This window comes from Colletotrichum lupini, chromosome 7 (genome assembly GCF_023278565.1).
Source record: "Colletotrichum lupini chromosome 7, complete sequence".
In the NCBI taxonomy this organism is placed as follows: domain Eukaryota; kingdom Fungi; phylum Ascomycota; class Sordariomycetes; order Glomerellales; family Glomerellaceae; genus Colletotrichum; species Colletotrichum lupini.
This window is the reverse complement of record NC_064680.1, coordinates 2556031-2580163: the sequence shown is the minus strand read 5'-3', so window position 1 is coordinate 2580163 and position 24133 is coordinate 2556031. Positions and strand designations below refer to the sequence as shown.

The window sequence follows — 24133 nt, the reverse complement described above, 5'->3', positions numbered from 1 at the left end:
ACGATCTTTAATCGTTAGATTAATACCGTTATTTATAAAAAAGTCTCTTAGCTTCTTAAGAATTGCACTTTTTATTTTTAAAAAGTCTCTTACTTCTTAGCTTTAAAAATCGGTCTTAAAGTCCTTTTATAGCTCCTCGCTTATTAAGCCGTCTCGATAATAATATCCTATTATATAGAGAATAAAAGTATTAAGCTTTTTATCGTTTATAAGGGCGGGTATAATATTAAATAAGCCCTATTAAGTTAGGTTAACGTAGTCCTATTAGTAAATTAGAATTAGGTATAGTTCTATAATTTAAGAGTATAAGTAGGCCGGAGGTAATATTAACTAATTATTAAACCCTTCTTACTTATTACTAAGGCTAGTAGTTATTATAATATATTTACGAAATAAGTTATATAATAAAAGATTATTATAAAATATAATCGTTATATTATAATTATAATATAACGTTAATTAAAGTAGAAGGAGTAATAAGTCGGTTATAATAATCGTTTTAATAGTAATAAGCGGGCTATTATTACTAGCTAAAAAATTCTACTCCTTTAATAAAGTATATAAATAGAAGGTTACTAAGGTCGGTAAAAGGTTATAAAAAGGGAAGAAAAGCCTTTTATAACTATACTTTTAGTAATAAATAGAGGATTCCGTTAGTTACTAATTAGTAATTCCTTTTAGTACTTCTCGTACTTTATTTTACTAATTTAGTTTTAGAGCTTCCGTTAGGTTAAAAAGAGGTAGATTTATTAATAATATAAAATAAATCCCTATTATTACTATTATTAAGATCTTTTCCTTTCCTTAGTATCTTAGAATACTTCGCTATTAATAAGAAATTCGTTATTAATATACTTATAATTCTAAAAGTCTTACTATTACTAAGTACTAGTACGCTAATAATTATTAAATTAACTTTTTAATAATTAATCTCTTCTTACTTATTACTAATTTAAAGTAGCGCTTAGTTATAATATATTTAAAATAAATTCCTCTATAAGCAGTTTAATTAGAGGGAAGTTAGTAATAATAATAAAGCTAGTGGAAATAATATTAATAATAAAAATAAGGTTAATAATAGTAATAAAATAGTTAATCTTTTTATAATAGTAGTCTTAGTAAAAGAGATTATATATAATAAAGCGCGCTCTTAATAACCCGTAACTAATTAATTAGTTATTAACTAGCGGTAGTAAAGGAGAGCTAAGGTAGTATAAACTAGGCCGCTTATTATTAATTAAATAGATAAAACTAAGTTAATAAGTTAAAATAGCTAGCGAAGTAGGTCGAGGCTATTTTTTCTATAGTTATATCCTTATTAACTTATAGTAGAAATATATATATAATTTAATTACTAATTAATATTAGTATATATATAAGTAGGTTAGACCTTTTAGGTTGCGACTAGGTTAATAGGTCAGTATAGGTCTATTGCGTATGTATAGGAGGGGAAGATCGTGGGCAGAGCCCGCGGTCCCTTAGTGGGTATAGGTAGGTAGAAGGGTCCGTCTGCACGGGCCCAGACTGCCTACCTACCACCCCTACCTAACTACCTAATAGGGCCCCTTTTCTGCCTCGTAATCTAACACAGAGCATTCTGGAATCATCAAAGCAGGCGCACAACTTGTGTCCGCGGTAAGCTGCTCAACGGTCCCTCATATTAGCATCATCCTTGGAGCATCTTACGGAGCCGGCAACTACGCCATGTGCGGCCGATCATACCGCCCAAGATTCCTCTTCACGTGGCCGACGGGGCGATGCAGTGTCATGGGCCCAGATCAGCTTGCAGGTGTTGTAGAAACCATCAGAACCAAGTCAAATGGCGGTAGCAAGCTCTCCCCAGAGCAGATCAAAGCCCAGGCAGCGCAGTTACGGGAGGATGCGTACAGAGATTCGACGAGCTATGCAACCAGCTCGATGCTTATCGATGATGGTATCATTGACCCGAGGGACACTCGTGATGTTCTTGGAATGTGCTTGGAGATTGTGGGGTTGTCTGGCCAAAAGAGTGCTGAATCACATCGTTTCCTAGCAAGAATTTGATCGTATTTAGGTTATGCTCTATATAATTATATGAACCATTTTCCGAGTCCTCTCAATCTGCGCATTTAATTTGGTAAAGTCTCCCTTACTCCAGCATTACGGGTAGCAGCATCACTTTGACCAGATTAGACCTTCACCCTCATGCTCAAATGTAATGGACTGCGATCCTCGTGTTCTAAGCCCGTTCAAATGCGACCATGCACGTGGTACGGTATGAGGTGTAAGCTCGGGGTCATGAACCTTAACCACGAGGGTGTGGATCCTAAGGAGAGGGGATTAGAACAATTGGAAGATGACAATCTTGAGTCATTCAATTGGGTACTTGGGGTGGAAGTCAGGTACCTATCCAACCTTAGCCGGGCGGTCCGGAATCCCGGCGTACCCCAGATTTCCAGCCGAGGTGGCTGTTAGGAACGTACCAGGGCCCACCCGGTCCGGGACCGACCTGGAGAGCAAAGCCGACGGGAGCATTCTTGGATGGGATGGATGCACACAAGGGCTCCTGCAGGCCACTTACAGCGATCTTTGGCATTCTCTTCTACTGCTAAACCTCGATCCAATATGGCGGGCTCCAAGACTGTGAGAATCGTCGAGGTTGGGCCTCGTGACGGCCTTCAAAATATCAAGACGGTGGTGGATACGTCGACGAAGCTGGAACTCATCCAAAGATTACAGGATGCAGGACTCCAGAATGTCGAAATCACGTCTGTCGTTTCACCAAAGGCCATACCGCAACTTGCAGATTGCCGCAAAATACTTTCCGCCCCTGTTGTGAAGAGGTGGCAACAAACCAATGGTACACTGCGTATGCCAGTTTTGGTTCCGAACACCAAAGGCTTACGCATCGCCCTCGAACATGGTGTTAGGGAAGTGGCTGTCTTCGTCAGTGCGACAGAAGGCTTCAGTCGAGCAAACATCAACTGCACTGTCGATGAGAGCTTGGAGCGTGCCAAGCAGGTGGCCTCGGTGGCCAGTGCAGCCGGGGTGCTTGTGAGGGGGTGAGTTCGTTTTTCTTTCCTGGAATGTTTGTTGGTGTTTCAGCCTCTATATACAGTCATCTAACTTCGTTTCTCTTATGGCAGATACGTCTCTTGCATCTTTGCCGACCCTTTCGACGGTCCTACTCCTTTACCTGCAGTCTCCCGCGCTGTGCGAAGCTTACTCGATATGGGCTGCTACGAAGTCAGCCTTGGAGATACTTTGGGTGTCGGAACACCACCAGACGTTCGACGGCTACTTGAATATCTCAAGGCTCAGAACATCCATACCGAGAGATTAGCTGGCCACTTCCACGATACCTACGGGCAAGCTCTAGCCAATGTGTGGACGGCGTACGAATGCGGTCTACGAACCTTTGATAGCAGCGTTGGCGGCCTAGGCGGTTGCCCTTTTGCACCAGGTGCTAAGGGTAATGTGGCTACGGAAGATGTTGTATATTTGTTTCAGCAAGCTGGGGTTGATACCGGTGTAGACCTCCAGCAAGTAGTTGACATCGGGGTTTGGATCTCCCAGGCCCTAGCGAAACCCAACGACAGCCGGGCTGGAGCGGCTCTCGCCAGCAAATCGAAGATCTCATCAAAAAAATCATCGAAGATCACCGATCGGCCAAAGGAGGCGTTGGAGTGGTCAATCTTGGAACAGTCTGACAACGTTGTCGTTCGGCGGGCTGGAGGGAACGGTAATATCGTTCTCAATAAGCCTCGAAACGGAAATACCCTCACTTTTCCGATGATATCCGAGATCATCCAGGCATTCAAGTCATTTGAGAGCGACGCCTCAATATCTCGTGTTCTTATTAGCGCAAATGGCAAATTTTTCTGCACTGGGATGGACCTGAGCCAGGCCGCACAGGCAGTCGGCCGGGGCGGTGACGCAAGTTCGAAGCTGTTCCAGGCATTGACAGACTTATTCGAGCTCATCGACAACTCTCCAAAGGTCACGGTCGCCTGCATGCAAGGGCCGGCTTTCGGCGGTGGCATTGGATTAGCATTTTCTTGCGACATCAGGATTTCCATCAGCTCGGCAAGCTTCACATTGTCTGAGGCCAAACTTGGCATGTGTCCTGCCGTAATTTCGAGATACGTCATCAGGGAATGGGGATTTGGACTCTCGAGGGAAGCCATGCTCACAGCACGGTCTCTGACAGCTTCCGAGTTGAAGTGTGCTGGCGCCATCTCGATGGTTGCTGAGACGCCTTCGGAACTGGACATCATAACGAAAACCCTCCTCACGCAACTTCGACACTCGTCGCCCGGGGGTTCAAGCATGTCGAAAGAATTAGTCAAGTTAAGTTGGAGACACGCGGGAATGCCAGAGCAGCGGGACGGGATTTCCAGGCTTTTCAAGACCATGATGGAGCCTGGCTCTGATGCCGTCCATGGGATAGCAGAATTCCAGCAGAAGCGTAAGGTCGACTGGGATTCCCTAAATCAGGTTCCGCGGGCAAAGATCTAGTATGAAATATCTAGTACAGTACTAAGATGCTTAGTTCAATTGCTTTGAGTAGACACAATGACAGTGACATGTCGACCGCAACAACAAGCTGCAACTTAAAACCAGCTGTAATACCCACAACTAGGTTGGCTCATCCGGATGAAAAGAATGGGGAAAGCGATGGAAGTGAACCCACTGCGCTGCTGCGGGCCGTTAATGCCCCCACGCAGACATACATAAACCCCGGTTACCCCGCATTACGGCTCAGCATTACCCCGTATCAATGCCCATCGGTCATTTCACTTTGGGGCGGATGAGCGCATCTGGGACCTCAGCAATTATATTCATTACATCATTTCGCCCTGCCCGAAAACTGTAGACAACATCAACATGGCGGAGCCCGCGGAATCATCCACAACGAGGCCAGAGAGAAGTCCGGAGTCGAGGTCACCACCAGCCACCGCAGGCATCAAACGCATCCGCCAGGCCTGTACCAGTTGCCGGTAGAGTTTCAAGCCCTTCATCCCTTCTTTGGCGGAGGCCCTATCAAAAGCCAAGTCGCGTGGAAGTCGCAAAGAAGCTGATATGTCGGCATTTGTCTTAGGCAGAAGAAGATCAAATGTTCCGGGGATCGGCCAAGATGTATCAATTGTCGACGGGTGATGCAGCGGTGCCAATACGAACCCTACTCGGCAGTCTCGGCCTCCCTTTCTGGGAACTCGACTGCATTGCTTCTTGGCTTGACTAAAGATGTAATCACTGTTATAAGTGTTTGGCCCTAGAAGATCAGCAGGCTGACGACGTGACCCTGTCTAGACGGACCTTCTACAGAGAATTTCTATGATTGAAAGCAAATTAGCTCAGTTGAGCGACCGCGAATCTCAAGAATTCAGGTATGTCTCCATCGTCAGATTACTTAACCTAGGATTGTCGTGCTAATACAGCTCAGTTCCGCCGCTTTCAACGAGGCCAATCTGCCTATGGAAGACCACAACACTGTGGAAGAGCAGCCTCAACTCCAATCAAATGCACAAGAAGATGTTTTAGGCGTTCCTGGTTTGGTCAACCAATCATCACCCAACATGTCTACCTGGCGTTCAGGGAGCTCGCAGTCCCAGTAAGTCTTCTTCGGCGCCTTTGGTAGCTTAAGCACAAAGGACTCCCGAAAAAAAAAGCTAACATGACGCTTCAGAACATTCAGTACATTTCCGCCGGATTCGGTAACACAGTCGCTGGTCGACACTTTCTTTCAATGGTGTCATAACCAGCCATACTCTTATTTTCACGAGGGAAGCTTCCGGCAGAAACTAGCGGATGGCCAGCTTTCGAAATGCGTGCTTCTGGCTGTCTTAGCATCTTCCTTGAGGTTCTCGGAACACGAATACTATCGAGACAACAGATCCAATGCCATTGAAGCATATGCAAGAGAAGCATGGTTATCCGTTCTGGGCGATCACATGACGGTGGAAGATTCTTGCCACCTTGAGGTCGCCCAAGCCACCAATATCCTGGCCATCATTGACTTTACCGGTGAGTATTTCGACAACTGGGTCTTCCTTGGTACTAACGCCTTTGTCAGCCGGCCGAACCAGCTCCGCGTGGCTCAAGATTGGGATGGCGATTCGGATAGCTCAGGATCTCCAACTGATGAAGGAGCCCAGTGAAACTCTTCCTCTGGTGGAGCAGGAAGAAAGGCGGAGATCTTTCTGGTCAATCTACCTTCTCGACAAACTTGTCTCTCTCGGCAAACACAGACATTTCGCCATCTTGGACGAGGACTGCCATGTGCGACTACCTTGCGACGAGCTGACATTTCGTTCTGGCGGATGGGGCCAGAATGTGACGCTCCGTCGGCTTCTTGATTGGAGCACCGATGTTGGCGTTGAGAGTGGATTCCCAGTTGCCATCTTGGCATCATCCGTACTCGCTCGCTGCACACGAAGGCTTCTTCACGACCGCAATACCGATGAGACTCCCCCTTGGGACTCTAAATCGGAGTTTGCATCAATCACATCGCTCCTTCTCCTCGTCGAGTCCCGCCTCCAAGTCGATCAACATCCCATCAGGAATGTTGTCGATACTTACAGGCTTGATGATGGTGTCATAGATCACCCCGCAATAGGCCATGTCATCTTTGCACGTACAGTATTTCATGTCTGCTACTGCCTTCTCTACCATCCTTTCCTTGTGCGAGAGCAAGTTCGGAGAGTCAAGTGTCAAGTTCCATCAAGTTTCATGCGCCTCGCCTCACAGAAGAGCTATGAACATGCTCGGGATCTGGTCAATTTGTTGCACGATGCAGAAGCAGTAGGGTGCCATCTAGGTGCTTCATTCTACGCATATTCAGCGTGCCTAGCTGGCAGCATTCTCTCGCTTCACATGCACACCGAGAAGGATACCGAGAAGGATACCGAGAGCCAGCGTTACTTGGAACTACTGAGTGCAACCCAAGACAGCATATCAATACTTGAAGGAATGGCAAAGTTTTGGGATCATGCGTCCAAAATTGTAAGTTTTCAATTGCTCTATTTCAGCCATGTATGGGCTAACATTAGTATAGCACCATCGGCTGCTGACTTTCCATGCGAACGCTTATCTTTTCGATTCACTCCTTGACACGCAGCTGAAATCAGTCATAGATCCGGGATGGGAAAGATCCCTCTGGTCGATGGTTGATTACGGGGAGATGTGCCGCGAATCAAGTCTATCTATCCCAAGTCCGAAAATACCAGCGCCTTCGGATTCTCCGAGCTTTCCAGACCTCGAACTAGAAAGTGAACAGATGCTGGATTTGGGACTTGATGTACAACAAATATCACAGATCGACGACAACCTGATGAACTTTGATACTCCTAACATCAAGTATCTTCTTGAGCTTGCTTCTGGCGGAGGGTAGCATAGCCTCAACTCAATGCAGCGGCTCATCCTACTTACTTTTGCAAACGAATATCTCGCTGGTTGTGGTCGACAAGGGGATTGTCATGTTAAACGGATACACACATTCATAGTGTGGCTTTCTAGAAGTGGCCTTAAGTTACTAGGTACTGTTAAAGGAATCATCATGTTAGATATAGTAGCAAGCGAGCAATAACGCAGGAGCGTACCTACCTTAGTTAGGGCAATTTAGTTCCATGGGTGGTGAGGAAGTTGACGTCAAACGGAGGAAAGAGCAATGGAAAGATGACATTCGACTGTCTTAGGTATCCACCCAAGGTATCTACCTCATGTACATCTTTCTTGACGAGCATTGAAGATATCTAGTACTAGACAGTACTTTAGGCAGGGTTGCTTCCACAACTGACTTTTGTTTGTCCCTTTCACCCCGCTCTTTCCTCTTTGTCACACACACACACAGTACCACATCTTTAATCGAGGTCAAAAAGGATTCACAGGCAGGCGATACCTTTACTTTGCCTATTTAATTCCCCCCACCCTGCGAAGACTTTTCTTCCTTCCATCGCAGCACACCAAATCGCCAACACGGACGCCAACAAGATCAATTGGGAGGATGCGTTCTTGTTCTTTTACTGGGATTTGCAAGATGAAGACACCGATTCACTTATCGCAGGCAAAGTGACAAACGACAACTTCATCGTGGAGTTCTTAAAGGGAGAGCGCTTATGTCAGGCCTCGCCGGTTAAGGGATAGCCTAAGGGGCATTAAGAGGAGGACCAAGCAACAAAGGAGCATCTCAGGTATATCTAGAACGCTGAGAGTACACCTCGAGGGAAGGGCAGATTTCAGTCATTCATCTTCTAGACCCTAACAGCAGTTGGCCTCTGTGAGCTTCTTCCCTGTGTCGTACACTCATTGACAGCTTACCTCTCAACACCTTGTCTCGTCCCCGGTCGTGGAATCACCTGCTATGGCACCTCATGCGATCCTCTCTGTATCAGACAGGCAAGTGGCTACGATGTTCTCTGCGTTTCATTTTCTAACCTGAAAGTTAGGCCTGGATCTTGGAGAAAATAGCAGCAAAAGCAATCACGATTGGCTTCACGGTTCTCCCTCCGAGACTAAGGAGCCTTGGGTGAATTGAATGGAACTCTTTGACATCTACAGCGAACAAGTTGGCTATTACGAACGAAGTGATTACGAGAATGACCAAAATCAGATATTCTGGGTTCTGGAATATTTGGAAGACCCCGCATTCCAAAATGTCGCCTGGAACCTGACAATGACTGAGGCGTGGATCAGCAGCCCCTATCTCCTAGAATTCGAATACTTTCAGGGTCATCGGCTTGACTGGGCGGTGTCTCTTCCCGTCCATGGGGCTTCATCAAGCGAACTAGGTTTGCCGCATGTTCTCGATCTCGAGGAAGGATTTGTCATCAAACATGAGGTTGGCTCGAACGTAACTCGTCTTCATTCTAATAAATGCCGGCTGAGAGATGGAGACTTACTCAGCTTAGCATACTTCCATTACACAACTATGCTTCGCTGGGCTAACCAAATGATGGCAAGAGGCGGCGTTACGAGCATTCAAGAATTCTTTCAAAGCTGGTCGGGAAATCGCCACTGGTCGAAATCGAATAACGCCGTTGATCGATTGACCATCTTGAAGGAGCTGTGGTAGTGCATCAGGATGATAAGCCAATAAGGCTAGTGAAGGGCTTCGAAAGCCTAGCGAACTGGTTTTGGAGAGAGGAAGGCAGAGGTCATTGAATGAGATGAGACTCGAGATGACGGTTAGACATAGGACCTTTGTGAATCTTGAGCGAGACGGTCGCTATAGTTTCAGGATTGGGATACTGCTCGGTTTTGACGAGCACTACAACGCAGCAGAATGGGAGAGTTTTTTCGAGAGGAAATAAGGTAGAGCTCGATTAATTTCTTTCTAGAATGGAACCTTGTTCCGGGAGTGTTGGCTTTTTCTTCATGACATACTTAAATCTTAAGCTGAGCGATAGTACCTAGTCCGACTCCAAGGGCAAACCTGCCACATCCATGAGCAACCCAGTGGAAGGCTCCCCCATGTTATTGGGTGCGTATCGTGATCGCTAACTAAGACAGGTTCGGTAAGGTAAACGGGCGAGACGCACTACCTCCCGTCCCTGGCAATGCTCAAGACGTTGAGGTTCCACTTCCTTCCCTCCCGTCACCAGGAGGGCAGGAAGCCTGAGGCGCACCTTCCGCAAACGCCACGAGAAGCCCTCATATACTCCGCCAAGTCCATTCCTGTCACCAGCCAGCAGGCGCCCCCCTAGGTCGGGGGGTCAGGTCAAACTGGCTGGGTGGTGGAGAGGTTAATGGTCCAACGATTATACGCCAACCAGCCTACTCGACGACAGGCTTAGCGAGTACCCGAGTTCGAGTCCCAGTATGAGCACCAAGAGATGTAGCCCCCAGTCCAGCACCGGGGGGGTGAACTCTTTTGCTTTTTGGTGCTTTGGATTTTTTGATGTGCTTACATGATCGAGCCCAAGCTACCTTACCGCGCTTCATTGACGACTACTGCTTGCCTCATTACCAGTCCCCTCGCACTCACCTTGGAGGAGAAGGCCCGTTTCAGGCTCCAAACATAGACCGTAACCTGTATAAAGTAGCTCAATGGTGTCTCATCTTATTTTAAAGTAAAATGCGTCACGTCGGTATGAAACTAGGTCATTCCCTTCTCTTTCTCTCCAAAGCGAAAGAGGTTTCATGTGTAAAAGATAGGGCCGCCTCCAAGCCGTACTCGACGACCCAAATCAAACGCATCGTGACATGAGAATAGAGCTTCACGGAAAACCTGACGAGCTAAAAGTTTCCCGCAGATTAGCAGTTGCAATGTATTGGTATATATATATCACCTGCTCAAGAAGCATCAAAACCAAGTTACTCACTCCTGACATCGACCGACATACCACTCAGATCACTGCCATGGGATTGATGACACTAGTCCACGTGGTCTTTCTCTGCATCGCGCTTCACCAGTTGTTGAAAATCATAGCCATATGGCTAATAACTGGCAGTTGGCACAATCTCTGGAGAATCATACCGCGTGTCGCAGACGACGAAGAGTCCAACATGTCCGACCACGAGTCTTCACTCAACTGGGGCGACGAGTTTTCCTTCCTCATCTTCGACTACTCACTTCTCTCTGATGAAGAGGCTTTGGTTCAGCTCTTCCTCGCATGCGTGATGATCAGGCACCAGTCAATCAGAAATGGAGACGAGGAACAAGATGTTGATCCTTCTCACTGGGTATACTTCCCCTGGCGGGTTATGGAGGCCATCAGGCCGCGTTCCGGTATGTATTGGGCATCTCTAAGCTTCAGACCAGGCAGTACTCACGCGCTCGGTGCAGAAATTCAAAGCGAGGATGGGTTTTCAATCAACGTGAACTCTGAGTCCGTACACGCTAATTCAATGCCCATTCCCGGTGTCGATCAGCACATCGAGCAAGGTAAGTGGCTCACACAGCCGCCTCACGACATCGCCCTTCCCTCTCCGCGAGATGATTCAATGCTCGCCTATCTACGCGCCGAGTTCGACAAGGGGAGCGCAGTTACTGGTAAACCTTTCAACATCCGCTATGAGCTAGGTATGTTCCACCGGGACCTCTATCAGCAACTCACGATGTACCGCTACCGCCGCCTGCGCAGCATCGGTCCCATCACAAGACAAGTCGTCGCTGCGCGAGCCAACAGCCTGTGGGCGAGTAACCCATCCTTGCGCCGATTTGAAGAGCAGCACGAGACGGTACCATGGGGCGTCCCGGTGCCCTTTCTAACCTTCCAATTTCTCAACTTTCTCCCGGCGCCCATCGACCCTGGTCCGGGTCTGGAGCGGTCGTGGGTCAGTCAGTTCCAGATTGTCTGTAGTCCCGTCGCCCGCATCGCCTACGTCCGGATCAAGCCGGGCCGTGCTTATAGTGTGAACGGGATGACGGTCGAGGAGGCGGAGTGGATGATTGGCGGGATGAGGCTTCTCCACGTGGAGATGCTGCGTATTTGGGGTCTCTGTCGTCGCCAGCCAATGTTCTGGTCGGGTGAAGATTTGGCCGCGTTTGCGCGGGATGTCTTTGATGGTGCCGCGGTGAAAGGGAGAGTTCATCTAGATGCGATCTCGAGTGCCAGGGAACATTGGAGGTTTATCCGAGAGATGGAGGGTGTTTGATCTCTCATTGGCTTCTTGGGTGGACTGAGAGAGAGTTTCATCGGGGGGATCTTGTCATTTATTGTTGCTTCCATGGATTAAGGTAGCTTCTTTCCGCCAGTTAGTCCTGGTAGACTTTAGGCAGTAGGCTTTGGTTGGTAGATGCCCAAGTATTCAATCATCATTTTTGTGTTTCTGTTGGTACCCCTATCCCAGGGTAGTTGGTTTGAATAGTGGGTAGGCGAAGAGGTTAGTTGAACTATATGATCTTCTGCGTGAGGTGGAAAATGGAGGTTCCAACCGCAGGTTGGGCAGGCCACGATTATCGTAAGTATGGTCTGTGAGTGGCCCCTGTGCGGGCCCGCGGCCTCGAGGTCGAATTGGACTTCCAATTCGACGGTTTCAACCGAGGAACATGCAACCAGGATTTGAAGAATACAAACACCACATTTGCTCGACTTATCGCCATGTAGGATAGGTAGCGGCAGATGACCAATAGATGAATCGAAGTAGGGGTTGAAATTCGGATATGGAATCGTGTTTACCCCTGTCGCCAGTGCCGGACGGATCGTATTGGCATCGGTGATCGTCCGTCGGCCAAGGAGGTCAAGCTCCGGAACATTGAAAATCGTTCGCTTGGCGAAACGGGGACACCGTGGTGGCGATCCACTTCGTGACCAGTCCGTCGAAAGTCTGCCGACCCGGTCCGTAAGTCCGGAGGGCTGACGGGGCGGGCAAGCCTTTCAAAAGGATTCTTCGCTCAAGTCTCTACCTTCTTGTCTCGAAGTCCACACTAAGAAATCGAAATGTTCACCGCAATTGCACACTTGCGGTTGTTTTTTGCGGCGGTCGGGCGAGATTGTTTTTCCTCCTTCGCGACGGGTTACCTGTTCAGGCTCTATGCATCCAGCAACGGGACTTTCGGTGGGTAATCTCGCGTGATTGGCCGCTGCAAGGGATTGGGAAGGGAGAATCGTATTTTGCATTCACGTGGACTCGTGGAGTCTCCAGACCCAGATATATCGCGAGGTGGAGGAAAATGGAGGGAAAGGTGGAGGATGTGAAGTTGGAAAAATGTGTTACATAATCCCTCACCCAAAAAGCCGGGCTCAACCGGAGAGTTCACGGATACTACCTACGAGACGGGATGCTTCATTGGCTAATCTTGCAGGATTATCTGGATCTGAGTTACTGAACTATATGATACTGGAGCGGTCGGCAGATTGAGGAGGGGAAAGGTAACGTTGACTACAGGCGTACGTGAGTCGTGAGGCGATGTCGTACGAGGCATCCACATGCAATGAACCTGAACGGCGGCTGCAATAACCTTGGTCAATAGAGAGAAATAAAGGGGTTGATTCAATGGTTGGCTGATAGAGGGCTGGGAATGCTTCGGTTGACTGCGTTTCATCAACTTTCGGGCCGCCAGGAGGCATCCGAATCTTGGCAGCGTCCAGGCGCCGGTTGAGGCTGCGGGAGTGGCTGATCGTCTAATCCTCTTTGCTTTCACTTTGACTAGGTAGCTGGCTGAGTAAGAGTTTGGCTGCGCATACGATGTCGTTGAAATACGAACAAAGCAAGGGCTTAAGCTGGCATGGCTCATCCAAAAACTCTGTTTTATCCCTCTCTTGCCTAATGCCATTATTGCTTCATCGCTACCTACCTCGAAGTGGTAATCGGACATCAAACAGATGGTGTTGCGGGGAGTGGCTGGATAACTGGAGATGGGATGGACATGTGCGTGGGAGCATCCCATGGAGAGAAAGAAACGAAGGCTGGAGAGAAGCTGGAGAGAAAAGACTGGACCCAGAACGGCTGGAGACGGCGCCGCACACTGCATCCAGTTCTGTGAGGGCGATGTTCGGGCCCACCGGCCCAACGACGTCATAAATGATGTCCGTTGGTGCTATGCATCCCGCTTTGCCCAGTTTGGCAGCCCGGAAAGGTGACTGCCTTTTGGTGTCATTGGGGAGCTTAAACAGAGAAATGGAGATAGTCTTCCCAGAGCAGCTAAGCGTGGCAAGGTTAGCGGGAAATGGGAATAAGAAATCGGGGAGAAGTAAAAAAAAGTTTACGACCGTGATCGTCATCGCTAAATCCTTGCGGATCTCTGTTCCTTCTGGTGTGCCAATCATGGTGTTCCTTGACTTTGCCAGGTACAGCTGAGGGCTGCCTGCCACTCCCGTCGTGAACTGCGACGCCACTAGAGCCGCGCAGGACAAGGTACGTTCGTCAGTACGGAACGGTGCGTGTGTGGTAGGTATTTTCCACGGGCAAACAAGCTTTGGAAGCCGCCCTTCGCCAAGTCTGCTGCCGCTCTACCGCAACTTGGCACCAGCCTCAAGTACGTACCTCCCACCTCTGACGCTTCTCTGGTAGGTAGGAGCCGAAGCGCAAACTTCCACACATCACCAAAACCTGCGTCCGGATGGGCAGCGTGACTGGAATTTGACAGCACAGGAACGGTGTCGACGAGTTCAGCCATCAAAATCGCACTAGAAGAAAACGTTTCCAAGGGCAGCGTCAAACTCAATTACTCCACATATTGGCTAGACTGGCACGCTACGTTCGTTCCTTGTGGGCTCCTCGCAAACCACTACATTTCGACCCTCCTCCGGACTCCCTCCGGCGAATCCACATTGTCAACGATCCGCACCCGTCCCCGATTTTTCACCAGAATTGTCCTGTGACCGCTCGCGACTACGGCTCCCATCGAACGGTTGACGCTACCTTTGGTGCTCAGTTTGCTTACTACATTGCCCTGCTACGGTACCCTTCTGTCTTCCTTTCAACTCGCCCGCCCCCGTATCCCACACACCCACGCCCCTCCAACGCTACGTCTGGTTTAAGTGGGACGTGCTGCGCTAGAGGTTGCCTGTTTCGCGCCACCAACAATGGACGGTGATGTCACGGGTGGGCGACTGCACGTTTGGGAAGCCGACTGGGCATGGCTCTACGTCGACAGCAACAGGCGCGTTGGGTCATGGCGGCAGGGTCTGCGTCCCTCGGCTTCCGTCCGAAGTTGACCGCCCCATTGATATATCTCGAAGCCTTGCCCGAGCAGGCAGGTTTGGCTGATCCCTTGGTTCTCCCGAATCATCCAGACTTTTGGTCTATAGAGGTTGTCCTTACGCCTAATCATCTCTCTTATCCTCCTTCGTTGTCGGCTGGCCTCCCGAAAAACAGGAGGAAGCGATACCCTGACCTTCTGTTGACCGTCCTGCACCTTGCATCTGCATGACAACAGCTCAACATGGCTGGCACACGATTTGCTGAGGAACCGCCTCAGGTCATCAACCAGGCTGACCTCGAAGTCGCCAACGAGAAGCTCGAGTCCCGCGACGAGCGCAACGTCAGTGACGGTACCAGCGCTAGCGATACAGCAGCTTCAAAAGAGCACGACCCAACCATTAATCACTCGGAGCACCTGAACGGCAACGGCGCCCTCAATGGCAACGGTAACGGCGCCAAGCTGGAGAAGCTAGGCACCTATGACAAGTACGAAATTACCGAGGACGACTGCTACGAAGAGCTGGGCTTCTGCTTCCCTAAGTGGAAAAAGTGGTACATCCTCACCGTCATCTTCTGGGTCCAGGTCTCGATGAACTTCAACACCTCGCTTTACTCCAATGCCATCGGCGGCATCTCGGAGGAGTTCAACGTCAGCGCCCAGGCCGGTCGCTGCGGTGCCATGATCTTCCTCGTGCTTTACGCCTTTGGCTGCGAACTTTGGGCCCCGTGGTCAGAGGAATTTGGCCGCTGGCCGGTTCTCCAGCTCTCGCTATTCCTCGTCAATATTTGGCAGATTCCCGTGGCTCTGGCGCCCAACTTTGCGACCATCATGGTTGGTCGCGCCTTGGGCGGCTTGTCGTCCGCTGGTGGCTCCGTCACACTCGGTATGATTGCCGATTTATTCGAGTCCGACAAGCAGCAGTACGCTGTCGCATATGTCGTCTTCTCCTCAGTCGGAGGATCCGTTCTTGGTCCCATCGTGGGTGGCTTCACCGAGGAATACTTGCACTGGAGGTATGTGGCATTTGACTAATACGATATTGATTGATGACAACTAATGTATGTGCTTAGATGGTCCATCTGGGTCCAGCTCATTTTTGGAGTTGCGGTCCAGGCCGTCCACGCCCTTACCGTTCCTGAGACACGCACAACTATCATGATGAACCGCATCGCCAAGAGGCGCAGAAAGGAGGGCAACCCCAACATCTGGGGTCCCGACGAGCTCGTCCCCTTCAAGGACCGCTTCTCGGCCAAGGAGGTCATCACGACCTGGATCCGTCCCTTCAAGATGTTCCTCACCGAGCCTATCGTTCTGGTGTTGTCACTTCTCTCCGGTTTCTCTGACGCACTCATCTTCATGTTCATCCAGTCGTTCGTTCTCGTCTATGGACAGTGGAACTTCACCACCGTTCAGGTTGGGTTGGCCTTCATTCCCATTGGTATCGGCTATGTTCTCGCATGGCTCCTCTTCATCCCTGCCATCAAGCGCAACATCAAGGAACGTGCGGCCAAACCGAACGATGATAGAGCACAGTACGAGTCTCGTCTTTGGTTCCTTTTGTACACCGCGCCTTGCTTGCCTATTGGCTTGATTGGCTTTGCCTGGACTATTCAGGGACCTCCCATCCACTGGATCGGCTCTATGGTCTTCGCAGCCATTGTTGGCATCGCCAACTACGCCATCTACATGGCCACCATTGACTACATGATCTGTGCCTACGGACCATACTCCGCGTCAGCAACTGGAGGTAACGGTTGGGCCCGTGACTTCCTTGCAGGTGTCCTTACCGTCCCTGCCACGCCCTTCTTCACCAACATTGGCGCAGGTACCGGAAAGAATCTTGAGTATGCTTGCACGATCCTGTTCTGCATCTCATTCATTCTCGTCGTCGCTGTCTATGTCATCTACTGGAAGGGTCCTACCTTGCGCGCACGCTCGCCGTTCGCTCAGAAGCTGGCCGGCGCCAGAGATGATGCGGGCGGTCGTCGCGTCAGCCATGTTGGAGGTGCGGAGAGGCGCGCGAGTGTTGCCTCCGGCGCTTCTGGTGCTGAGCGCCCTGATCGTCCGGCGTACGGACGTTCTTACAGCCAAAATTCGCGCTTCTTTGGCGAGAACCGTGTCACGCCTCGCGGCACTCCCAGAGGCACTCCCTCTGCGAGCAGACGTAACAGTTATGTTGGTACCAGGCGCCAGGTCGCAAAGTAATGTCTACTCCATATGGGGCCCCCGGGCCTTACCTGAGCTCCAAAAGTTGATTTCACGATCCTTGATACCCTAAATCTTGTCTTATCTACTAGCTAGACATAGTCATAATAAAGTAAATCACGAATAATGCAATAATCACTCTATGGTCCACCTGTCATCAGGCGTGGGCTCATTACTTACCCTGTCAATACTTCTGTCAGGCCGAAGTCTTCACATGGTGCGGATTATCAGTCAGAGCAGCGCATCTCCGAGGATGGTAATCATTCATAAATCCTTGACGCGAAATAACTGATGCTGATAGCATCATACCAGTTCTCTATCGTCACAACCATCTACGGGAATGGATTATACTCGCCTAACCCTGTACACACACCATCCATCTCAACGCCATCAATCCGCTCCACCACTTTCCCACCCGCTCCGAACCGAAGGACGTCTCCCCCAGTCGCCTCACTCACAACCCGTGGTTCCCATCCGAACTTCTTCTGCGGGCCATGATATGGATCCTCAGCAAACGCCATGATGCGATCCTGCATCACGTGGCTCACCTCAACCTCGAACTCTGTCGTCGGCGCAATATGATTCAACAGCCCATACGTACCAAACACTAAAGGTGTCTCGCTATTGTGATACGCGCCCAGCCAATCATACACATTCAAATTAGGGAACTCGGCCGCATATTGGAACCGGAACACAGGGGCCTCGGTGGTGCTCAGCTGGTTCCGCGCGACGGTGGCGGCGTACGCCGCGCACACCCACACGACGTCGGCCTCCGTGACCAGCGTCTGCCAGGGCCCTTCTGTCAGGTTCTCCTTCGGCCAGGGGACCAGCGAGGAGAATTCGTTGGCTGTTAGGGAGATGAGGACCGGACGGCGGGCTAGTTTGCCCTCTGCTGCGCGGGCTTCGTAGTCGCGGAAGATGATGCGTTCGTCCTGGACCAGGGAGAAGAATATTGCTGGCGCTTCGCCCCGGTCGGTGTATTGGCCGATGAAGTTGCTGATTTGTGTGGGTGACACCCGGCGCATGCAGTCCAGCTCCGCCGTGCCGTCCTCGTCTTCGCAGTCGGCGCCGCAGGGGGATCCGCAGCCTACGTTCTGCGCGACGAAGGTAAAATTAGAGAAGGTCAGATCCGCTTCGATTCCGGACTGCACGACGCCGGATTCCATGTAATATGACTGGGCGATCGGGTCGTCGTAGTACGCGTAGGCGTGGATATCCGCGCTGACTGACCCTGCGGACCGGCCCCACTGCATAATGCGGGCCGGGTCGCCGCCAAAGGCCGCGATATTCTCCTGTACCCATTCCAAAGCTGCGCGTTGGTCCAGTATGCCTAGATTCTGTGATATGCCCTCCGTGGCTAGCCCGCGCGCGTTGGGGAAGCCAAAAATGTTGACGCGGTAGTTGATCGTCACGATGATGGCCGACTGGGAGCGCTCGACCCACGATGTCGGGATTTGCCAGGGGAGGTCGATGCCGCCCATGATGAAGCCGCCGCCCGTCATGAAGAAGAGGACGGGAAAGCCGGCTTTCGTGGGCGGCGGGGTTGTGGGCTTCCAGATTGCGAGGTAGAGGCAGTCTTCGGAGGTTGCTTCGCCCTCCAGGCCCGAGGTGTCGTTTTGGGCGCCGTTGTAGATGAGGTTCCCCTTTGTGAGGGGCAGATTCCACATGGATTCTACGGAAGATACGAATTGAGGGCATGATGGCGGGAATTTTGTGGCGTATTGAGGCCTGGTGGTGTTGTTGGGTCGGAGCTTTGCGGGAGGGAGCCAGCGGCGAGATGCGACGGGGGGTTCGGCGAAGGGGATGGAGCGCCATTGGAGGGTGTTTGGGGCGTCTGGGTCGATTATTCCTGTGAATGTGCCGGTTGAAGTTCTCACGGTGAGAGGGTTGTTGGAGTGTGAAGAGTTGGTGTTGCTGGCTGCTGCGCGGACGCTCGCGACCGAGGCGAGGAGGGATAAGATGGCGAGCTTCATCTTGAGATTGGGGATATTGCTACCGAGAGCTTTCAATCCGTCTGAAACGAAGCATTTGGATCTCGAGAAGATATGAATCATTTCTAGGCTCTTATCTACACTTGGTGTTGGTTGCCCCACCTCGCCCGGCTTTGGTGATCTTGATCTCATTCTAGAAGGTAGTAATGCGACGCGCATGTGGTCAGCAATCCTTTGAGAGGAAAACCGGGCAACTGTTAGCGGGTGATATGACGAATTCAGACTTGGCTATAAGCACTTAGCCTTGAGGTGAAATAAGGGGCGAATCAAATAATCACGTCTGATCTTCTCTCTGACTTTTCTTCTCTAGGAGATGTCTGCGATGTTTGAAGTTGACTATCATCAGAGTCGCAAATAATGAGGTGTAACGATAGTCTCTTGACCCATTTAGTCGTCAAAAGAAGTCGACAATCTCGCGGTCTCATCACAATTTATCGGAACTCAGATCTATCGAATATTGCAAAGTCCTCGTCACGTACTTAGCTTTCTCCTTTTAGGGTAATCAACATAAGCTTACTACAAGGTTATGTCGCATGATCGTTAAGGCTATGCTTGAACCTCCTGGCATTTCAGTCCAAGTTCACCATCAAGAGATTTCCATTGTTCATCGCAAGCTTCCTATCAGTAACCTACTGAACCACTACAATAATTCAGCTGCGAGGCGTAATTTGAATCAGTTTGCTGATGCCATCATTCTGGCTCGGTCCCAGTTCGACCGTACTGCGATTAGCAGTCTAGCACCTATACCAGCACAAGAAGCTGTGCCCAGTCTGCCCGCTCGGAGGCGTGTAACACTTCCCGCCACCAACAATAGCGTTTCCAGTCTCGCCAATCTGGTTCTGGCAGTTGCTGTCATAGTACAGGTGACAATTAGTCCCATAGGTCCCGTCGCCGACGGCCCTAAGGCTGGCGATGGCGTCGGAGGAGGAGTAGCATTGTCCGCTGCATCTCTGTTGGGGTAGTCGAGGTCCAAGTCAGTCTCGTGTCTTTCAGGGCTTCTTTCGTTATGTTAAGTTGTGACGAGGGAGTTTGGAAGGTGGTACGAGGGCTAGGGAGGAGGGATTCAAAAAGATGAGACTTACGCCGGGCCCGATTGCTCCGATTTGGTCGCTACAGCCGGTGCCGCGGTAGTACCGGCCGCACTGGCCGTTGACAACGCCGGCTGCGGCACAAGCGGCGTGGCGCTGGAGGTCCGTAGCGTCGAGGTTGATTACGTCTGACGAGGTGCCTACGGCGACAGCAGCGCCAGTGGCAAGGTTTGCGGCCAGGAGAACTACAATATTGGCGAGAAGCATTTTGAGAGGCTTTGATTGGGATGAGGGCTTTGTGGTGGCTGTTGAGCTTGCTCCAAGAGGTTTGCAAACAGCGGTCGCGGTCTTCTTTATGTAACAAAACCAGCCTATAGACTCCAACCGTGCTGACTATGAATTTGCTGCAAAGACTCTGTCCCTTCCAACGTCATCCTGATCTCAGTTGGAAGTTTCACTGTGTCACGACCTCGCTCACTAGGTTTAGTTACGCATTTCAACGCATGAGCTACAACGTTCCAGCCAACATCGTAGCGGTGTAAGCCACATCTCACGATGTCTGTCTTTGCCCGCTTCCCATGTTTGGTTGTATAAATCAAACGCACGCATGCAACAGTAAGCCCTGATGGATGGGAAGACCAATACCTTTCTTAATCTTGAAGCGGCACAGAAACGTTGTATGACAGGACAATAGCCTATTGCGTACAACGGGAACGATTGTCCACACGCATGCATCTTGTTTGATCGTATTACTGGTCTAGCACCTATTAAGTGACTATACCTTGGTCAGACTTTGCCATATTGTGAGAGCTGAGACACAGTTATTCTCACATTCGGGTGACAACTTGTCAAGTAATACATCATGATGCGGACCAAAGTTGCCATTATGCTGGTACTGTTGGTAAGCCACTATTTTCAGTCTTTCCAACCTGAATTTCAGCTATTCAGGTTCTTGATTGGGTATCGAGGCGTCAGTCTAGGCTCTGTCTCACATGACCGGTCAGACGAAATGGAGAAGTGGGTCAATTTGATAGGCCATGTTTGATAGCCTATGCAATGACTTTGACATTTACCGGTGAGAAAATAGTATAGGCCTTCACTGAGATGACCATGTTACCTACGGTGATTTAGGGAACGTGTTTCGGCAACCCCTCAGCTGTGAGCAATAGTACAATGAGACAATATCGTAGGAATGCGCCGGGTATTGACTAGCTTAGTGGAGGTCCCTTACGGTCCAATAATACTTGCCCAGCTTTGGAATTCCAAGTCAATTTGAGTGTCTGCCTTACTCACAATACCTTTTCACAATAATATGTGGTAGCAGCAAGCATGATCTGAAATGAATTGCATGCAGACTTTCGTTGGACGCATCTTTCCTTTCGGCGCGAGTAGAGTCGCTACATCGTGAGGTATGACGAACAGCACCAGGTGCTTGTATGCGTCCATCTTAAGCAGCTCTATCCATGTATAGAGGCAAAATGGGACTGTCCGTGGTAAATGTTGCATTATAAGGTGGGAATGAAAGTTTCTTGAATTAGCCATGTTCCGTACTCATAAAGAAGATGTCTCAAACCAGTCCGTCAGTAACTCGAACCCGATATCATACATGAGAAGATGATAGAACACTCAGATTATCCTTGAACCTCGTTGAGAGTCTCTGCTTCCTTTTATGTATTTATGCCTACCTCAGCTGTCCGTCTAGGAATACCGGGTCTAGCACACACACGTCTTGCGGCCACCACCGGCGACAAGTTGTCGGGTAAGACACGTCATATGATGTGTCTTGTGTTCAATGATCTACTCACCTGACCACTCTTACTCTTTCAGAAACAACGAGGCCCTGTTCGGTTGAATTCCATGCTTTCTTCCTGAAGGTAAGTCTTGCTGACGGCGACGGATTTTGGCCGGACTTACATGACCAACCGCAATAAAGCTTCTTGCTTCATCTTCATAAGTACATGTCAATCTCGAGGAACCTTTTGGAGCCGGGTTTGACAGCAATTCTAGACTCGAGCCATCAATGGCAAAGAGTCTAATTTGTGGGATCCGTGGGGGAAATCCGAATCATCATCCTGTTGCCTGGATGATGGGTCAGGCGGATCATGGATGTATGGAGGAGCTGCGAGCTTTCAGAATCAGGTCCACCAAACCATCTCCAATCCCGATCTATCCTTTGGTATCGCTATCGTGGCAATGTCATCAATCTGCATTGGCATTCGATCCCTTCATCTTCTGTGAATGCCTCTTTCTCTTCAATTCCGGCGCATCCCGCCGTCTTCGCCGAAGCTGCCGAAAGCTTACTCGTCGGAATCGCCCCCCGACTCCCGGGCTAGTAATCCGGGGCTTCCTCGCTAGATGATTGTCAATGACGCCGAAGTCTGGATCACGCTGTTTTCAAGAGCCGGATGGCGCGGTCATCGTGAAGTATCAGAGACAGGTAACCTTCTCATGATCATGCGCCGATGACTGCAGAGGTTTTTCGTTCGTGATTGTGGCAAAATTCTCGGGTCTGGATGCTGTCGAGTTCCTCATGATCTACCCGATGACTCCGGCCGAGAGATGCATAGGCCGCCGCGAAGCGCCCCCTGTGACCCGCGCAACAGGTCCCGTCGGAACCGAGAACTCTCATGTTTGACGGTTCAAGCTAGCCAAATCCCGCGGTGTTTGCCATAGAGTCGCCTGTTACAACATTAAGCCTGTGAGGGAGAAAAACCAAGCGGCCTGATGCGCTCGTGGAGTAAGTAAGGCGTTCCGAGGATGCCATGGAGTTGGAGGAGTTGTTCCTCGGCTGCTGCCCAGGCGACTTGATAGTTGGGGCTTGTCGAGTGCCAAGAGCCAAAAGCAGCCTTATCTTTGTTGCCCTACCGTCTGCACAACTTCGGAGCTTGCCGCATTTTCCTTGATGAGGCTAGAAGTCAAATTTATCGGTGAGGCCAGAAGACTAGATAAAACGAGGTAGCATCAACGTCCTAGGACTTGGCCACTTATTCAAAGTCAAGTTGGGTTTCTGGTATGAACGAAGAGTTGACTCGACGCTCTCAAAAGTCATGTGAGATATTGAGAATACCATTGGATGTATCACGCTTTGATTTGTTGGATGATTGCATTTGGAATACTTAGAAAGTACGAAGTATGGAAATTCCCTTAGATGAGGCTGTGAAGCTCAGAGCCAAGACTTGAAAAGAGCACTACAATGCGTGGGGTAGGTAATGGAGAATGGGGACTAGGACTGTATTTGGTAATTTTTGGCGCTTCTTAAAAGTCTCACAAAGCCCACGCACAGAATACTCCAGATTTCTTAGATCCGATTTACGGTTATTGTCTTACATTGCCTCAGAACGGACGCCAATCGCGCTAAATGAGGCTGGGACGTGCTGTTCGGCTTTCGACCCTCGGGTCGTAAATTTAAATCTAAAGATACGGGATACTAGAAAGGGACATGTTAGTCGAGATGCATTTGAGGAGATTTTCTTCGTAAAAGGCTAGGTCTGTCCGCTCTGTACCGCTTGGCTTAGAATGGGCTCATCGGCAGGCTCTTCCGATGCGGCTTGCCCGCGCCTTTTCAGAGTCTGATAAGTGGAACAGAGTGTCACAGACAAGCATAAGGGGATAAGTAATAGAACGGCTAGTCGAAACTCTCTTAGATCAAGTTGTAAAGCAATTGGCCCCAATTGGTGCGCCCCGCAGAATCGCACTTCGTAGAGACTCTTCATTACGCTGCCTGAGACTCCCGTCGGAGTTTTCTGCGCGGATGATGGAGAGTACTATATGTTATGCTGTCGTTTGGGATTTGATGCCCTTGGGCCTCGGCAGGGCGTTGTTGGAGAACATCTGTGCGTATGTCTTTTCATGTTTGCCGTTCAACTCTCCGTAATAAGGATCAGTTGATGGTTCTTCATATACCCCAAATACATACTGAAAGGCTGTGCTTTCATCAATTTAATTTTGGATCGCCGATTCATTTTGGTGATGACGGGGGTTCCGCCTCAAGATTTCATTAGTTTGTCTTTGCTGGAACCGTACCCTATGTCCCGGAGAGTAATATGCCTAGGGCGGTGCCGCATGGATCACCGCTGTATAACCAACTGACATTACACCTACTGGCGCGGACGTAGCAGTCATGGACGACGGCGCGTCGGAGTAATTATGTAGCAAGGTATTTGGACTTGAGAATGTGCTGGCAAGATGAGTAATCCTACGGGCGAAAGGCATCTTACATCGAGGCACCATGGTAGTGCTTCACTCGGGATAGTCGGTGCCGATCAGTATCACGGCCAAAGCCGGTGACCGTTGGGACTCGAGCGCTGCTGGCGTGCTCACTGCTGGCGGCGTAATGCAGT

At 49.9% G+C, this 24133-nt stretch overlaps 10 protein-coding genes across 10 annotated transcripts; 7 read left to right on the top strand and 3 right to left on the bottom strand.

Moving 5' to 3' along the window:
* Positions 1 to 1437: 1437 nt before the first annotated feature.
* Positions 1438 to 2043, top strand: CLUP02_13813 (propionyl-CoA carboxylase; the record flags this gene model as incomplete). Its single annotated transcript, XM_049292750.1, has 2 exons — positions 1438 to 1477; positions 1592 to 2043. 2 exons carry the CDS (start codon positions 1438 to 1440, stop codon positions 2041 to 2043), a joined length of 492 nt encoding a protein of 163 aa, XP_049149896.1.
* A 561-nt stretch (positions 2044 to 2604) lies between these two features.
* CLUP02_13812 (3-hydroxymethyl-3-methylglutaryl-CoA lyase) lies at positions 2605 to 7372 on the top strand (the record flags this gene model as incomplete). The annotated part of the gene is made up of 10 exons (XM_049292749.1): positions 2605 to 3041; positions 3126 to 4015; positions 4358 to 4447; positions 4745 to 4979; positions 5081 to 5237; positions 5293 to 5369; positions 5426 to 5593; positions 5669 to 6006; positions 6056 to 6984; positions 7037 to 7372. The coding sequence occupies 10 exons, from the start codon at positions 2605 to 2607 to the stop codon at positions 7370 to 7372; spliced, it is 3657 nt and encodes a 1218-aa protein (XP_049149895.1).
* A 581-nt stretch (positions 7373 to 7953) lies between these two features.
* Positions 7954 to 8515, top strand: CLUP02_13811 (uncharacterized protein; the record flags this gene model as incomplete). Its single annotated transcript, XM_049292748.1, has 3 exons — positions 7954 to 8093; positions 8294 to 8376; positions 8427 to 8515. Coding segments are annotated over 3 exons (312 nt in total), but the record flags the coding sequence as incomplete, so codon positions are not given.
* Positions 8516 to 9052, top strand: CLUP02_13810 (uncharacterized protein; the record flags this gene model as incomplete). The annotated part of the gene is made up of 1 exon (XM_049292747.1): positions 8516 to 9052. One exon carries the CDS (start codon positions 8516 to 8518, stop codon positions 9050 to 9052), a length of 537 nt encoding a protein of 178 aa, XP_049149893.1.
* Positions 9053 to 10338: 1286 nt separating this feature from the next.
* On the top strand, positions 10339 to 11577 carry CLUP02_13809 (uncharacterized protein; the record flags this gene model as incomplete). The annotated part of the gene is made up of 1 exon (XM_049292746.1): positions 10339 to 11577. One exon carries the CDS (start codon positions 10339 to 10341, stop codon positions 11575 to 11577), a length of 1239 nt encoding a protein of 412 aa, XP_049149892.1.
* Positions 11578 to 11693: 116 nt separating this feature from the next.
* On the bottom strand, positions 11694 to 13646 carry CLUP02_13808 (uncharacterized protein; the record flags this gene model as incomplete). The annotated part of the gene is made up of 6 exons (XM_049292745.1): positions 11694 to 12296; positions 12384 to 12505; positions 12553 to 12691; positions 12749 to 13274; positions 13363 to 13553; positions 13632 to 13646. 6 exons carry the CDS (start codon positions 13644 to 13646, stop codon positions 11694 to 11696), a joined length of 1596 nt encoding a protein of 531 aa, XP_049149891.1.
* Positions 13647 to 14809: 1163 nt separating this feature from the next.
* On the top strand, positions 14810 to 16774 carry CLUP02_13807 (major facilitator superfamily transporter; the record flags this gene model as incomplete). The annotated part of the gene is made up of 2 exons (XM_049292744.1): positions 14810 to 15582; positions 15640 to 16774. 2 exons carry the CDS (start codon positions 14810 to 14812, stop codon positions 16772 to 16774), a joined length of 1908 nt encoding a protein of 635 aa, XP_049149890.1.
* A 332-nt stretch (positions 16775 to 17106) lies between these two features.
* On the bottom strand, positions 17107 to 18747 carry CLUP02_13806 (fumonisin esterase; the record flags this gene model as incomplete). Its single annotated transcript, XM_049292743.1, has 1 exon — positions 17107 to 18747. One exon carries the CDS (start codon positions 18745 to 18747, stop codon positions 17107 to 17109), a length of 1641 nt encoding a protein of 546 aa, XP_049149889.1.
* Positions 18748 to 19499: 752 nt separating this feature from the next.
* Positions 19500 to 20060, bottom strand: CLUP02_13805 (uncharacterized protein; the record flags this gene model as incomplete). Its single annotated transcript, XM_049292742.1, has 2 exons — positions 19500 to 19715; positions 19848 to 20060. 2 exons carry the CDS (start codon positions 20058 to 20060, stop codon positions 19500 to 19502), a joined length of 429 nt encoding a protein of 142 aa, XP_049149888.1.
* Positions 20061 to 21355: 1295 nt separating this feature from the next.
* CLUP02_13804 (uncharacterized protein) lies at positions 21356 to 22428 on the top strand (the record flags this gene model as incomplete). Its single annotated transcript, XM_049292741.1, has 6 exons — positions 21356 to 21372; positions 21446 to 21552; positions 21621 to 21667; positions 21801 to 22027; positions 22171 to 22212; positions 22266 to 22428. 6 exons carry the CDS (start codon positions 21356 to 21358, stop codon positions 22426 to 22428), a joined length of 603 nt encoding a protein of 200 aa, XP_049149887.1.
* Positions 22429 to 24133: the final 1705 nt, after the last annotated feature.